The sequence below is a fragment of the Myotis nattereri genome (assembly GCF_964212035.1).
Source record: "Myotis nattereri genome assembly, chromosome: 10".
NCBI classification, from domain to species: domain Eukaryota; kingdom Metazoa; phylum Chordata; class Mammalia; order Chiroptera; family Vespertilionidae; genus Myotis; species Myotis nattereri.
The window spans coordinates 58,833,308-58,850,511 of NC_138085.1; the positions used below are offsets into that span (position 1 = coordinate 58,833,308).

General features: G+C 42.2%; 1 protein-coding gene across 1 annotated transcript; it reads right to left on the bottom strand.

Annotated features, from left to right (window-relative positions):
• Positions 1 to 441: 441 nt before the first annotated feature.
• Positions 442 to 16,999, bottom strand: EPCAM (epithelial cell adhesion molecule). Its single transcript, XM_081101233.1, has 9 exons — positions 16,685 to 16,999; positions 14,127 to 14,234; positions 13,589 to 13,829; positions 12,287 to 12,352; positions 9,013 to 9,076; positions 7,119 to 7,220; positions 5,464 to 5,664; positions 2,272 to 2,316; positions 442 to 897 (listed from the first exon to the last, which is right to left on the bottom strand). The coding sequence occupies exons 1-9, from the start codon at positions 16,752 to 16,754 to the stop codon at positions 856 to 858; spliced, it is 939 nt and encodes a 312-aa protein (XP_080957359.1). The 5' UTR covers positions 16,755 to 16,999; the 3' UTR covers positions 442 to 855.
• Positions 17,000 to 17,204: the final 205 nt, after the last annotated feature.

The window sequence follows — 17,204 nt, forward strand, 5'->3', positions numbered from 1 at the left end:
ATAAAATACCAGGTGGGGTAAAAGTAGGTTTATAGTTGTATGTGAAAATTTATTCTTGTATTATTCTTTATTAATTTTTGTATTATTTTCCATATGCCCCACCCTGCATATTTGTACCATAATTATTCATTATACATGTTGAAAAACTGGTGCTTCTAACTTGACCAACCATAAAATTCATGGTTCACAACATTTTCTATCAATTCTACCTCAAGGGTATATTTGCCAAAATGTCAATTTGTCTAAGCAGAATCTTTAGATTCATTTTGAATAAAACTGATTTTTCTGTGAGGTTACATACTGTTATACATTTTATATTGAATATGCATGACTCATGCAGAACTCCAATTTGTAGTTAGCATTCAGAACATTTCTTAAACTATTATCTTATGTATAGACTAGGAAATTTGATTCTATATGATTCAAACAAAGTTAAGAAAATTCAGTTTTAAAATGTTTATTTCATAGTTCATAAAAAAAGGCTTTTATGTACAAGACTCAAAAGTAAATAGGAAGGCAGCTTTCAATCACAAATGGATGAGTCGGCAGTCATTCAAACTCTACTGTGGAAGCCTATTTAATGCACACTCTTCACTGTTGTGTATAAATAATTTTAACTGTGCAGCCCAAGTTCTGGGACTTTCAGAACTGCATATACATGACACTTGTGGTCAATTTTAAGATTGGTAAAGTCAATTTCAAGCTTTTATATTTGGAGTACAGGTTTCACTATTACAAATATATGTTAACTAATAAAATAGTCTGCAAAGATTTCTCTGTCCCACGTTCATACATTTGTAATCTGAGTCCATCTGCTAATTTCCCTTCTTCTAGTTACTATTCAAATTACAGCAGTTATCCATGGAGTTCCCTATGCATCTCACCCATCTCTTTTATCTGCAATAGAAGAAAAAAGAGAGAAAACATTAAAATAATTTTCCAATCTTTTGTTCTTTCTGAAAAGTTAAAACAAAACCAAGAGAAAGCAAGATGCTTCTCTTCCACATTTATGAGACATATTTAAATTTTAAAAAAGAAAGTTATCATACAAGGAAGCACACACTGGGTGCATGATTCAAACTGCTGTTTAGAGAGCGAAGATGGCCAAAGTGACAGGGGAAAGTAGCAGGTAAGCTAATGTCTTTAAGAATGGATAAGATTTTTATTACATGTATGCCATTTTTACATCTAGGCAGAACCAATTCATTTTCTATTATCAATCTTTTATTTTATGGGTGAGGAAATTGAAGTTCAGAAGTAAGTAGCTAGTCCCAGACGACACAATTAGTTATAGGCAGAACTGAGACATGGTTACAACAACTACACCCGACAAACATTTTGCCCTGTGGCAAGCCTGAGACGAAAACTGAACATGGATTACTTTGTTTAATCCTCATGAGTCTGCACTATTATCTTCGCTTTATACACAGGGAAACATGGAGGCTTAAAGAAGTTAAATAATTTGTCCAGCTAATAAGAGGTCAAACCCAGGTCTATATTGTTCTTAACCACAACACTATATTGTCATTCTGAATCTCTGATATGATTTAGTTTATGGATAGTCCCCTAGACCAGCGGTCACCAAACCAGGTAAGCCAGATGATTATGGTATGGGAAGAAAATGGTAGAACTTTCTAGTTCCATTATTAGATTTTGTCAATATTATTTTACATTTCTGTATTATTTGGTAAAATATCAGTAAATACCACATATACAATTACAAAAATACACAGATATACAAAAATTGGGTAAACTGAAAATATTATTGATGGATTTAACAAGTGTATTCGTATCAAATTCCAAGTGACTGAAACACACTAGCAATCTCACACTTAGATTTCACACCAATGACTAGTTAGTATGCAACAAATTAAGGACATAAATTAAGTTTATTTTTAATGATTATTATTTCACTAGCATAAAGACAATAAATCAGGTGATTATTCATAGAGTTTCTCTAAAATGAATCCACCAGAGTATGCTTCTAAAAGACTCCACTAAATGTTAACACTTTGTAAAAAAAAAATATATATGTAACAGGCTTCCTATCCCATTATTATACGAGACAGAATTCCTTGTAAGTTGGTCTGCCATGAAACTTGAGCAAGAAAATTTAGGTAAGGGAGCATTGTAAGACTGTTCCTAAGACTCTATGGACAATATTACAAAAGGACTCCAGTGTAATTGAGACCTGTCAGTGTCTAGGAAGATATAGTGATTATCAGCAATAAAAGATTAAACAAGGGTCTTTTTATTACGTAATCCATTTACCTCAGCCTTCTCATACTTTGTCTTTCTTTTCTTTGTGGAAATAACCTGAATGGAAGAAAAATTATTACAATTTTAGGACTGCTACCCAAACAAAAAGTTGATCTAAATCAGCAATTTTTAACCGGTGTGCCACAAGAATGTTAAAAACATGCAATACCTGGCTACTTACTCAGGGGCACTGACCTCTTTTCCCTTAGATTGTCAAACAAAAAAATGACAACGGCCAATACAACAGTCATTCAGTGTAAATGAATAAAAATTATACCTTTTTTTTTAAGATCAGCAAAAACTATATTTTTTGGTGTGCTGCAGAATTTTATTCATTAGTTTATGTGTGCCATAAGATGAAAAAGGTTGAAGCACTGACCAGTGTGGCTCAGTTGGTTGAACATGGTCCCATGCCTGAAAGGATGCCTGCTCAAGGTGCGTGTGGGAGGCAACCGATCGATTTATCTCTCTCTCCTTTCCTCTCTCTCAAAAATAAATAAAAACAGCCTGACCTATGAACCAGGAGGTCACAGTTAGGTTCCTGGTCAGGGCACATGCCTGGGTTGTGGGCTTGGTCCCCAGTGGGGGGCATGCAGGAGGCAGATCAACAATTCTCCCTCATCACTGATATTTCTTTTTTTCTTAATATATTTTATTGATTTTTTATAGAGAGGAAGGGAGAGGGATAGAGGGTTAGAAACATCGATCAGCTGCCTCCTGCACACCCCCTACTGGGGATGTGCCCGCAACCAAGGTACATGACCTTGACTGGAATCGAACCTGGGACCCTTCAGTCTGCAGGCTGACGCTCTATCCACTGAGCCAAACCAGGTAGGGCGATCACTGATATTTCTTACTCTCTCTTACTCCCTTCCTCTCTTGTAGAGAGCGCCTGGGAAGGCACATGAGCATTTCTTTAATTATTGTTAGCTGAATCCAGTGGCATTGGCAAAAACACGTCCTGGAAACACGCTTTGCCAGAGGCAGGAGTGTTGTCAGCTTGACCTTCAGTCCAGGTGTCAGGGAGTGGGTTTCATTATCTAAATCCAGCCAAGCACCAGGAATGAATACGACTCGGGCCCACCCAAGAATTTGAATAATCTCCTTTGTCTTGACCTTTAGTAAAACTTCCTGGTTTTTGCTGTATAAAATAAACACGCTGTATTGGCTCTGGGTTCCTGTCTCTCCATCAGAGGGCAGTGGTCCCACCCGGCCCCAGCTTTTTCCTTCTATCTGTGTCTGTCTCTTACTTTCATTTTCTCAATCCCCAGCAGCCCTTACTCAGGAACCGGACCGCTCTCTAGCCAAACTGGACGCAGAGAAGAGAGAAGTTTTTACACTCTCTGAAATCAAAATAATGAATCATCTTTAATGAAATGTAAAAGCCTGATGTGCATACTTCCACATACTGTTCCATCCTAATACAAACATCAACTAGAATCATGCAATATTTTTGCACAGCCTGTACTGCCATAGGAACCCTACCAAATCAAAAGCTATAGACTGAACTCATTCTTTTCCATAGCCACTTTATTCCATGGCACGGATATACTATGTTCAGGTTGTTTGCAGACTGACCATTATTAGCAACACTGCAATATATAACCTGACCATGCTTCCTTATGTACTTACACTTTCATTTAAACAGGACAAACCCAATGATTTCTATGACTAATCTTTTTTTTTTTTTATGCGCCCTAGCACCTGCCATCCTATGACTAATCTTTCATGTGTTTATTTTTGCCATCTGGAATTCCTCTTCTGTAAATTGTTTATCCATACCTGCTGCCATTCCTTCTTTAGTTTCCTCATCAATTTGTAAGAGCTCTATATACATTATGCATAATTTTTTTTTTTTATCATGCATGGTGAATATTTCCCCCAGCCTATCATTGATATTTTCTTTTAAATATATATTTTTATTGATTCCAGAGAGGAATTGAGAGGGAGAGAGAGATGAAACATCAATGATGAGAGAGAATCATTGATCGGCTGCCTCCTGCACGCCCCCTACTGGGGACTGAGCCCGCTACCCAGGCATGTGCCCTTGACCGGAATTGACCTCTGGACCCTTCAGTCTGCAGGCCGATGCTCTATCCACTGAGCAAAAACCAACTAAGGCGATATTTTCTACTTTACAGTATCTTTGCCATACAGATGTTAATTCCAATGACGTCAAATATATAGCTTTTCCCTCACAGATTCCAGATTTCTTGTCTTACTTGGTTTTTTTTACCACAGATTATTTCAACATGCACTGCCTGACTCCTCTCCCAGGTGCTTTGCCATTCACACAGGTGGACAAGGTGGTCGGCCCCGGTGGGGTGAAAACTGCAATGCAACTTGTTTTCTTCCAGGTGGAGTGCCAAGTGTGACAATCCCATTGAACTGACAATGTAAATTCCCAAGTACCTTCAAATCTATTTCTGAATTTTTTATGCTGGTATGATGCCCTGAAGCTGAGGCACCCGTACATTTCTAGAACAAACCCCACTCCTTCGCGTGACACATCCTTCTCCTGAAGCACTGATAAATTCAATTTGCTTCACATTTATCACTTTTAACTTCTTGCTATGCTAACCTTAATCTGTGTTGTGTCGTCTCATCTCATTGAATGGCTGGAAGTTCAGGTATTTTGCACTAATCCTGGCAGGAGTGTTGAACTGTTTGCAGCAAGAACTGAATGACATTTGCTGCTTGACAACAACCTAACTGACCTGCGAGGTGCACAGCTACAAGCTTTTCTGATTAGTATCCTTCCTTGCTTCCTAAGGTGATTTTTTTAATAAAAAGGGACCAGAAATGCAATAGATTCACTCACTATAGAGAATTATTAAGAAGAAAAAAATATTTTCATTTCATTTATATCATTTTGGAACATGGATGTAGCCTTTTGATAATGTCACCTTTCCTTGAAAGAATACCACCTTAAATAAAACTTCACTTGTTTTGCCCTACCCTGTTTGGCTCAGTGGATAGAGCGTCAGCCTGTGAACTAAAAGGTCCCAGGTTTGATTCCGGTCAAGGGCACATGACCGAGTTGTGGGTATAATCCCCAGTGGGGGACTTGCAGGAGGCAGCTGATCCATGATTCTATTCTCTCTCATCATGGATGTTTCTATCTCTCTCTCCCTTTTCCTTCCTCTCTGAAATCAATAAAAATATATTTAAAAAAAACAAATCCTTAACTTGTTCTATACTCACCAGAACAACGATTCCAGCAATAAGTGCTATTGCCACAACCACGATGACAGCAATAATGCCAGCTTTTAGACCCTGCATTGAAAATTCAGGTGGTTTTTCATCAACATAGTAAATGGCAGTTCGACCAGGATCCAGATCCAGTTGTTCCCCATCTACTCTCAGGTCCATTCTCTTGGAATGGAATAAGGATTCATCTTTTACCTATATTGAGAAGGAGAAAAGCAATTTAAAATATGTTTTAAAACCTGGCCACGTGGAATTACATGTCAATTATAAACCAAAAAAAACTGTTGCCACCCAGCCGGTGTGGCTCAATGGTTGACCGTCAACCCATGCACCAAGAGGTCACAGTTTGATTCCTAGTCAGGGCACCTGCCTGGGTTGCAGGCTCAATCCTCAGTGGGGGGCATGCAGAAGGCAGCCAATCAATGTTGATGTTTTTCTCTCATCAATGTGTCTATTTCTCTCTGCCTCTCCTTTCCTCTCTCTCTCAAATCAATAAGATAAAAGAACTGTTGCCAAGAATCTTTATGGTTTCAGTGATAACAGTCTCATACACTGAAATTTAAAAAAAGATATTATGGGAAATTTTCAAACATATACAAAAGTAGAAAGAATGCTATAATGAAGTCCCATGTACCTATCACCAGATTCAACAATAAAAACACAAGGTCAATCTTATTTTACTTGTCCTTCCATCTTCCCCCTCAACCCCCCGCCTTCTTCAGACCAAATTATTTTGAAGCAAATAACAGATTTCATATAAAAAATTAGCATATTATAGGATATAAACTGCCCAGCTGGTGTAGCTGAGTGGTTTTGTGTCAACACATGAATCAAGAGGTCGCGAGTTCGATTCCCGGTCTGGGCACATGCCCGGGTTGCGGGCTCAATCCCTGGGGAGGCGGTAGGGAAGGGAGCATGCAAGAGGCAGCTGATCAACGATTCTCTCTCATCATTGATGTTTCTATTTCTCTCTCCCTCTCTGAAATCAATAAAAAAAATATTTTAGCCCTATCCAGTTTGGCTCAATGGGCAGAGCGTCAGCCTGCGGACTGAAGGGTCCCGGATTCGATTCCAAACAAGGGCACATGCCTGGGTTGTGGGCTCGATCCCCAGTAGGGGGCGTGCATGAGGCAGCCAATCAATGACTCTTTCTCATCATTGATGTTTCTATCTCTATCTCCCTCTCCCTTCCTCTCTCTGAAATGAATAAAAATATTTTTTTAAAAAATACTTTAGAAAAATAAAAATATTTTTAAAAGGATGTAAAGCTTAAACAAACTATTTTATCATACCAGCTACACAGCATTTCTCACATAACTCTTATTCATGAAAATAATGGGAAAAGACTATACACACAAACTAAGTATCTACCAATGAGAGGTAATAGATAAGAATTATGTGAAGATATTCTAGGTAGAACAATTTGATAAAAAGGCATAAATATACAAACAAATAAGAAAGGTATATAAGGAAGGTGATAAGAGTGACAGAGAAGACATTAATGGCAGCACAAGAACCACTAGGAGAACAGAGATAAGGTTGGTCTATACGTGGAGAAGCAGATGATGAAAGATCTTGAATCCGCTGAGGAATGACAAACAGCATTACATTTCTATTCAAAGGAGTAAGACGAGGAAGATTATACTCACATCTTTTTCAAAATAATAAGCCACATCAGCTATGTCCACGTCATTCTGCAGTTTCTGAGTAGAATTCTGCACTAGATCAATAGTGATAATATCATTCTCATACTGGGGAGGAAATTGAAAAATACAAATTAAAATTAACATAACCGAAATAATGAATATATAATTATTCAATAATCAGAATAATTACTATTTGATTTTCTATAATCTACACATATCAGTGTTCCTTTCCAGTAGTAGATAATTGAGTTTATCACTAAGAATTTTAAAAATCTTTGGAAAAATAAAAAATCTTTGGGAGGTCTTTAAATCTATCCAAGGGAACTGAAACAGCAATGCAAATAATAATTACAATCATGTTTTCTTATCAAAAGAAAATTTTCTTCTCTTGAAAAGATTTTAGAATAAGATATTAGAGCATCATATTTGGCTAGAACTACTTTAAAATTAAAATTAAAATGTTAATGAAACACAATCCAAAATGCAGTATGTATTTACCACATTCTGCTTTTAGGAAGCAAAAAAGCATATTCCTTCCAAAAAGTTATTTCTTTTTTTTAAAATATATTTTATTGATTTTTTACAGAGAGGAAGGGAGTGGGATAGAGAGTTAGAAACATCGATGAGAGAGAAACATTGATCAGCTGCCTCCTGCACACCCACTACCAGGGATGTGCCTGCAACCTAGGTACATGCCCTTGACTGGAATCGAACCCGGGACCCTTCAGTCCGCAGGCCGACGCTCTATCCACTGAGCCAAACCGGTTAGGGCAAGTTATTTCTTTTCAAAGAAAGTCTTTAATATGAAAAATAGACCAAAATACCAGGGGGTAGAGGGGAAGAGAGGGTAAGGAGAGGAAAGAAAGTACAGAATAAACAGTGAAAATGAAGGAAAAAGAAAAAATTGTTTTTTTGGGGGGTGGAGGGGGGAGTCATTGCATCTATGAAGCAAAAATAGAAAGGGAGGAACAATTGGAGGCTAAGAGAGAACTTTTTGTAAATAGAAAATATGATACAAATTAAAATGCAATAGAAGGCTTGGAAGACAAAGACATAGAAAGCTCTCAAATATAGAATAAATGATGGGTAATAGAAGGTCAAGGGCATATGCCCAGGATGCGGGCTCGATCCCCAGTAGGGGGAGTGCCAATCAATGATTCTCTCTTATCATTGATGTTTCTATCTCTCTCTCTCCCTCTCTGAAATCAATAAAAATATATTTTTTTAAATGACATAAATTTTGCCACGCCAGTGTGGCTCAGTGGCTGAGTGTCAACCTATAAACCAGGAGGTCATGGTTCAATTCCCAGTTGGGGCACATGCCTGGGTTGCAGGCTCAATCCCCAATGTGGGGCATGCAGGAGGCAGCTGATCAATGATTCTCTCTCATCATTAATGTTTCTCTCTCCCTCTCCCTCTCTGAAATCAATAAATATATTTTAAAAATAAAAATGACATAAATTTTCATCTAGAGGAACTTAAAAGTACATTAATACTGCTTTAAAAGAGTTCCATCACACTATTAAAGCATTTTCAACCAGAGCTGACAAAGTTAAGGAAGAGCTAACTGGTTAGGACTACCTCCTGAAAGAGAGAAGATGGGAGCGAGGCACCCAGAAGGAAAGGTGTGCTAACAGCAACCAGAGAGCAGTTTGCCAGGGTAAGAAGACTGGTGTGTGTTTGGGATACTAAGAGATACAACATTTGCTTTAAGGGTAAACTGAGGTTTTCAAAGACTATAAAAGAAAATAAACAGGGTATTTGCTTTATGAAGTGCCCAGAGCTGAAAATGTTACTCAAATGAAATTTAATCACCACCAAAAATCAGATCCAAACCACACTGCTTCACCAACTTTCTGTAAAGCTCATTTACTAAAAAAACAAAAACAAAACTTACCAGAATATTTCCAATATATTTTGAATCCAGCTGATAACGAGTTGTGATGATCTCCTTGAGTGCACTGTAAATAATTAAAAATCATGTTTTTTTTAAAAAAATGGTTGTACTATACAACATTAAGAAAATACTTTTTAGAAATTTTAATTAATTAATTAATTTTTTTTAAGAAGCACTAATTGTCGCCGAAACCGGTTTGGCTCAGTGGATAGAGCGTCGGCCTGCGGACTGAGACGTCACGGGTTCGATTCCGGTCAAGGGCATGTACCTGGGTTGCGGGCATATCCCCAGTAGGAGATGTGCAGGAGGCAGCTGATCGATGTTTCTCTCTCATTGATGTTTCTAACTCTCTATCTCTCTCCCTTCCTCTCTGTAAAAAATCAATAAAATATATTAAAAAAAAAAAAAAAAAGAAGCACTAATTGTTAACTAAGCAGATAGGTCAAGGTCTGGAGTTGTCAATAACCAAACTTGTTGGAAATTTTATGCCATTTGGCAAATCTATACTAATAAAAACCTATGCGGTCGTCTCCCCTCACGCCACAGCGAGCGATCACCAGGAGGCTTCATGCACGTGCGGGTGGGTGGGGGCTTGATGCTGCGTGTATAGCATGGAGGCGGGGCCCATGGCTCCAGCCTACCTCTTTGGGGCAATCCATGAGAAGCCCTGGATGGGTGGGCGGGGCCTACCTCTTTGGGGTGATAGATTGCAGGGCTCCTACACTGTGAGAGGGCACAGGCCAGGCAGAGAGACCACCTTCCCCCCCCCCCCCCGCCGCCACCCCCATCCCCCGCGAGTGCAAGAATTTCGTGCACCAGGCCTCTAGTATCAAGATAATTGATTCAGGCTAGAATCATCCATTGATGCTAAACTATTGAATTCTACTTTGATTAGAAACAGGGTATCAAGAGTCTGCCCACAGATTATACTTATTTATTTAGTTTTTAAATTTTTTATTTATTGATTTTAGAGAGAGAGGAAGGGAGAGAAAACTATTAATGTGTTGTGCCACTTATTTATGTATTCATTGGTTGCTTCTTATATGTGCCCTGACCAGGGACAGAGCCTGCAACCTTGGAGTTATTGGAATGCTCTAACCAACTGAGTGAGCTACCCAGCCAGAGCTTGCCCACAGATTATACTTATTAACTAGTCGCCCGGTGCACGAAATTTGTGTGGGGGGGGCGGGGGTGTGTGTCCCTCAGCCCGGCCTGCACCCTCTCCAATCTGGGATCCCTCTCGCAATCCGGGACTGCTGGCTCCTAACTGCTCACCTGCCTGCCTGCCTGATTGTACCTAACCACTCTGCCTGCCAGCCTGCTTGCCCCCAACTGCCCCCCCCGGCCTTCTCACCCCCAACTGGCCCCCCTTGCTGGCCTGATTATCCCCAACTGCCGCCCCCCACCAGCTTGATCACCCCCATCTACCCCCCTGCCAGCCTGATCACCCACAACTGCCCGCCCCCCGCCACCAGCCTGATCGCCAACTGCCCCACCTGCTGGCCTGCTCGCCGCCTACTGCCCCCCAACCAGCCTGCTCGCCGCCTACTGCCCCCCAACCAGCCTGCTCGGTCCCAACTGCCACTCCTGCCAGCATGCTTGCCCCAAACTGCCCCTCCCGCTGACCTGATCACGCCCAACTGCCCCCCACTGCCAGCCTGCTCGCCCCCAACTTCCCCCACCACAGGCTTGATCACCCCCAACTGCACTCCCCTCCTGGCCTGATCACCCCTAACCGCCTCTACCTCGACCCTGCCACTATGGCTTTGTCTGGGCCAGGGGTGGGCAAACTTTTTGACTCGAAGGCCACAATGGGTTCTTAAACTGGACCGGAGGGCCGGAACAAAAGCATGGATGGAGTGTTTGTGTGAACTAATATAAATTCAAAGTAAACATCATTACATAAAAGGGTACGGTCTTTTATTTCAATAGTTGTATTCATTTCAAACGGGCCGGATCTGGCCCACGGGCCGTAGTTTGCCCACGGCTGGTCTGGGCGGTGACCACAGAGCTGGCTGGGGCAACCAAGGAAGCCAAGCCTCCCGCCCGCTCCGTGGCTCCAGCCGGCGCCGCCATCTTGTCACGTCAATTTGTATATTCCCTCCTTATTGGCTGTGGGCGCCACCATCTTTATTGAGAAGTGACGGTTAATTTGCATATTGCTCTTTTATTAGATAGGATTAAAAAGAGGAAAATGGTAACTACAGTGGAGAAACCTGGTGACACAACCTTAACCAGTTAACACCACCAGTGTAGGAACAAGGTGACATCATGTCCTTTCTAGGACTGGTTTTATAGATGCTGGTGATAAACCAAGGGGAAAAAAAGTATAACCTGTACTAAATTATGAGGAAACATCAGAAAAAACAAATTTGAGGGACATTCTATAAAACAAGTTGCCTAGCCGTGGCCCATACACTGAAGGGTCTCAGTATTAAATGCATACTGATTCCTAGTCAGGGCACATACCCAGGTTGCAGGTTCAATCCCAGTCGGGGTGTTATGGGAGGCAACCAGTCCATGTCTCTGTTTCTGTCTCTCTCCAAAAAATAAATTAAAAACAAAACAAAACAAAACAGGCCCTGGCCGAGTAGCTGAGTTGGTCAGAGCATTGTCCTGATACACAAAGGTTGTGGTTTCAATCCCTGGTCAGGACACACATACAAGAAGCAAATCAATGAATGCATAAATAAGTAGAACAACAAACCAATGTTTCTCTCTTTCTCTCCCTTCTCTCTAAAATCAATAAATTAAAAATTTATTGCAAACAAAACAAAAACAACTTGCCCACACTCTTCAAAATTATCAAGGTCATGGAAGACAAAGAAAGGCCAAAACAGTGTTCCATATTGAAGAGAAAACAGTCATGACAACTAAATGCAATGCATAATCTTAGATTGGGTCCTGGGTCAGAGGATAAAAAATTGTTGTAAAGGACAAGATTGGGGGCATGATGTCTACAATTTGCTCTCATATGGTTCTGGGGGAAACATACATGCTTAGATAGATACACAAAGCAGACACACACATGCATACAAACATACACATATAAAGAAAAAATGTGGCAAATGTTTCCTGGTGAATCTAGGTAAAGGGGTACTAGAGAAATCTTTTTATTCTTACAAATCTATTTCAAAATAAGATTAAAAATAGTATGTATAGTATCCTTTGAAGAAACACGAAAAAGCACTGTGACTTGTTTTAGTTTTTCTAATGTAGGATAGAAGATCTGAGGCATCGACCATGTAAATACAATACACTGAATAGCACTTACGTCTGCAAACTTTGACTATTATAAGGTTTCTCTCTTGTTTTGTGTCTTAGTTCAATGATGATCCAGCTGTAAAATAAAAAGACAGTATTAACTGTAACAGCTCAGACTTTTACATTATATTATTTTCTTAATAACCTAGTAGGGGTAACAGGAAAAGGATTTATGCAAAAGATATGCCTTTAATTTTTTCCTTGGCCCTCACAGATCTTTCATAAAGAACTCATCCAGTGGCTCTCTCTATGGAGCACCCCAGCACCTCCCCCCACCCTTTCTCCCAGAACCCACCACCCCTTTCTCCTTGCCTCTCTTTCTCCTAAGCTCCAAGGGTCCTTCCTTTGCCTCTGTAACTTGTTTCCTGAGCCCATTTGTTCTATGACTCACTTCTCCTACCTCTGTGATTTTCTAAATAAACTTTTCCTTGTATTTAAAAAAAGAACTCATCCAGGAGGGAACATCCTTTCTAACACTGACTCTCTGGCCTCTGGTCATGTTGGGCTGAGGTCCAGCGAAGACACAGAAAGACACCAAGAGAAACAGAAAAGTAACCTCGAAACTCCAGGAGACAGAAGCGTAGAGAGCGACCATCTTGGTCTTGATACCTTTTCAGTTTCTAGTTCTTTCCAATAAAACCTTTTTTGCTTATGGTAGCTTGAGTGTGTTTCTGTTCTTTTTCATTACATAATCCTCAAGACAACCATATCTCACTTTGAAACTATAAGTGAGCCCTAGCTGATTTGGCTCAGTGGATAGAATGTCAGCCTGTGAACTGAAGGGTCCCAGGTTTGATTCCGGTCAAGGGCACATGCCTGGGTTGTGGATCAATGATTTTCTCTCATCATTGATGTTTCTGTCTCTCTCTCCCTCTCCCTTCTTCTCTGAAATCAATAAAAAATATTTTAAAAAATAACAAAACAACAAAAACACCACTATAAGTGAGCAAATACATAAGTAGCTTAAATCATTCATATACATTTAATATTAACCCAACTTTGAAATACTGAACAGTGTCGAGTAAAAATATTAAAGGAAAATTATGTTTCATATGCTACCGTAAAGAAAAAATATAAATATTGCTAGTAAATTTATAAAATATCTCTGGAAGGTTGTAGGATAAACTGGTGAATCAGTTCTATAAAGTTAAACTGGGTAACTAGGGGCTTGAGACAGGATGGAGACTTTTCACTGTACGCCCTTTTCTCTGTTGAATTCTAAATCATTACATTGTATTACTTATTCAAAAGTAAGTTTAAATAAACAAATCTGAAAAGCATAAAAACAAATAGAACAGGCAACCCAACTCACTAGGTCCTCACTCGTTCGGAGCAGGTTTTCTCAGTGTCCTTGTCCGTTCTTCTGACGCCAGCAGTGTTCACACACCAGCACGTGGTGGTGCCATTGCACTGCTTGGCTTTGAAGTGCCCGTTCTCGTCACAGTCAGGATCGTAGAGTCCGTCGTTATTCTGAATGGCGTCTTCGGGTTTCGGTCTTCTCCCAGACTTGGAGTGAGACATTTCTGCCTTCATCACCAAACATTTGGTCGCCACTACAATAACAAACAAACAAACAAAAAACTCTGAACATCATACTGAAAAATAACTGCAGTTTTATTCTTAAAGGAAAGAAATTTTAATTTAACTTCAAACTCTCAGGGCCAAAGATTATTATAGACTCGCATGTTCCCCACTCACTTTCTAAAGACAAGAAGCTGTCAGGAGTACGATAACTGACAAAATAACATGATTCAGATTTGAGCCAGTAAAAGGCTTCCCAATTCAAAACACACCATTAAAGAAATATAAGTCAAAATAAAGCTGAAAGGCCTTGAAGATGTTCTACTCACATTTTGAGCAGATGACGGTGTGTTGTGTACCGATTGAAGTACACCGGCATTGACCATACGTGTCCGTAGAGCAGTTTGTGGTCAGTTTGTAGTTTTCACAGATACATTCTAGGAAGAAAAAAAACCCCACTTTAAAATGTGAATCCAACTATCGACTCTGGTGTCCCAGCTAAATTACATTGTGATAACAGTGTCCGAGTTACGGGGACACAAAGCCTTAAAAAGTGGTCCTGAACGTTTTACTTTTCAGCTACAGTTGGAGTGGCTGACATAACTTAATATAGACATATAGTCTAATTTGCACACATTGCTGTTTTGATTTTCGAAACCAAGAATACAGCCACCTAAACATCATATTTAGCTTGGTCCCAGGGTCAGCTCCTTCCCTCCTTCCTGTGGTAAGATAAGCCCTTGCCTGTCAGCTACTGACTCTTCTTCCAAAATCAACAATCCCATTCCCTTCCTCCTCCCCCCCGGGTCCCGGATTTTCTTAAGAGATGCTTGCTTTGGGGTTTAATAGGAACATATTCAGCACCTGCTGGACTATATGGTATCTCAAAAAATACATACTTTCAATTGAATTTGGGAGCACTTCTGTATGTGCGTTTCCTAGCACATACCCAACTTTTTTTTTTCTAGAGAGGAAGGGAAGGAGGGAGGGAGGGAGGGAGAGACATGGATGTGAGAGAGAAACATCAATTGGTTGCTCACCACCTTTAGGTGTATGGGACAGGACCATGGGACAGGACAAGGCTCCAACCAACTGAGCCACACCAGCCAGGGGCCCTGGTACCCAACTCTGCTGCCCATCTGATTATTGATGTCAGTGTAATAGTTATATCCTTGACTATCTCAAAATTAAATTTTAACTCGAAATGGCAAGCCCACCTAATTTCTTTTGTCTGGTTAAGAGTGCAATCATTAAAAACAAAAGTAGTGTGGCAAACCAAAGAATTTTAATATTAATCCTTCATGTCCCAAGTTGGCTTTATTTTTGCCCCGTTTAAATTATAATCAATACTAACCACCTATATCAGCACAAAACGAAATATTAGGGTTAAAAAATGGAGCAAGTATAGTGGCTGTCCTCAGAGTTAAAATCTTATGAAGCACTATACCTGCTCAAAGCACACTTTTCATGTCCAAGCAATGTCAAGTTTAAAACAGACCAATAATGTACACACTTTCTGAACACAGGCCTATAGCAGCTATCATCACTGTAAAGGGATTTTAGGATTTCAGTATTTAACCTCAGACAAAATCTAGAAGACCGTGAGTTGTTTAAACTGCATTACTTTGAAAGGATAATTAATTAGGCTGTGCTCTGTTTGTGAGGGTATAAAACCCTTTCGAGAAAACTTTGGCCAATAGCCATGTACTCCTGCCCACCATCTTACAAATGATAACAGCCAAAATGTTTATCCCAGAATAAGAAAAACTGGAGTCAAACTACACGTCCGGCATTTGGATAATGGTGTGACCTTCCACGATATAGACTATCCTGTCACCATTTAAATAGTGTTTCCCGCCCTGGCTGGTTTGGCTCAGTGGATAGAGCATCGGCCTGCAGACTCAAGGGTCCCGGGTTCGATTCCGGTCAAGGGCATGTACCTTGGTTGGGGGCACATCCCCAGTGAGGAGTGTGCAGGAGGCAGCTGATCGATGTTTCTAACTCTCTATCCCTCTCCCTTCCTCTCGGTAAAAAATCAATAAAATATATTTTAAAAAAATAAAAATAAAAAAATAAATAGTGTTTCCCAACACTAAAGAAAATGTCAAACTCTGGATGCATGGGGGGTGGGGGGTGTAAATCAAGATATAAAACCGTGTTTGGATTTAGGGCAACATTTAGAGCAAGGTTAAAGAGAAAATACACCCAATTATTAATTATGGAATTCTCTTTAAGTGGCGGGATTATGGGGTTTTTTTACCCTTTAGTGTTATCGGTATTTCTGGGTCCCCTACACTAAAGCTGGCATTACTTATACGATCCTTAGAGAAAAGAAAACACCTACAACGCCTAGGAGTCAAGGTCCAGGCGGACTCTCTCCCGCCCGCAGGTGAGGAGCGGCCCGGGTGAGCTCCCCGCAGGTGGCCTCCCGCAGCCACCTGTCCCCTCCTGAGCCCCACATCCGGGGCCATCGCAGGTGCTCCGGAGGGGCGGGCGGCAGGTCGCCGCCCAAGACTGCGCTCCCGGCCCACCCGGTTTCGGCCCCTCCAGAACCCCAAGTGCTTCGCACACACAGAGTCCGAAGAATCCCCGGACGTGGCCACTCCATCTCCTGCCCGCGCCGCCCCCTCCACGTCCCTCCGTCCCTCCGTCCCTGACCCGGCCACCTCCCTATACAAGACGGCAAAGCCGCCCAACGAGGCTGCTCCCTCTGCCCCGCGCGAGTGGGCGTCTTCCTGCGCCCCCACCGCCCGCCCCGCCCCGCGCGGTCTGGTCTCCAGACGGCAGTGCGCGGCCGCGCTCCCCTTCCCCAAATCTCCGTCTCAGGTGCCGGGAGCCAACACACCCCACCCCGAGCCCAGGCCAAGCCCACAATTCCGCTCCCGACCTTTCTGAGCCGCGGCCACCGCCGCTGTCGCGAGCAGAAGCCCGATCGCGAGGACCTGGGGGGGCGCCATGCTGCGCGCGAGGAGGAGGGCGCGGAAGGAGGGGGCCGGCGGGGCCCGCGGGCGGCCGGGGCGCGAGGCGTGGGGCGCGCGAGCGCGAAGAGGCCGCTGCAGGATGCTCCGGGGCCGGGACGGACGACGCGCACTCGCCGAGGGACTGCGCACTCTGGGAGCCGGGCGGGGCGGAGCGGACCTGCCCGACCTGGCGGCCCCGCCTCCCGGCGCCGGTCGGGGCTGCTCACCTCTGCCCGTGGGTCTCCGCGGTGAGTCACCGCCCCGAGCGCGGGGGCGGGGAGGAAGCGGGCTCCCCTCCCCCACCGCCTGCGCGGTCTTGGGGCGCCACCCTCTCCAGGTGCGCACCCTGCCCCGCGGCCACCTGGTGCTTTCTGCGGCGGCAGGTGGGAGCGGGGAGGGCGATGGGCTGCGGCTGGGTGGGGACCCTCGGTGGCCACAGAAGGGGGT

Bases quoted from the DNA above. Each gene is read 5' to 3' on its own strand.
- EPCAM (XM_081101233.1), bottom strand. From the start codon at position 16,754: ATGGCGCCCCCCCAGGTCCTCGCGATCGGGCTTCTGCTCGCGACAGCG. The intron at 12,353-13,588 runs GTGAGTTGGGTT...TTTATTTTACAG, and splicing joins TCCGAACGAGTGAGGACCTA to CTGGATCATCATTGAACTAA. The intron at 7,221-9,012 runs GTAAGTTTTGTT...TTTCCTCCCCAG, and splicing joins AATATATTGGAAATATTCTG to TATGAGAATGATATTATCAC.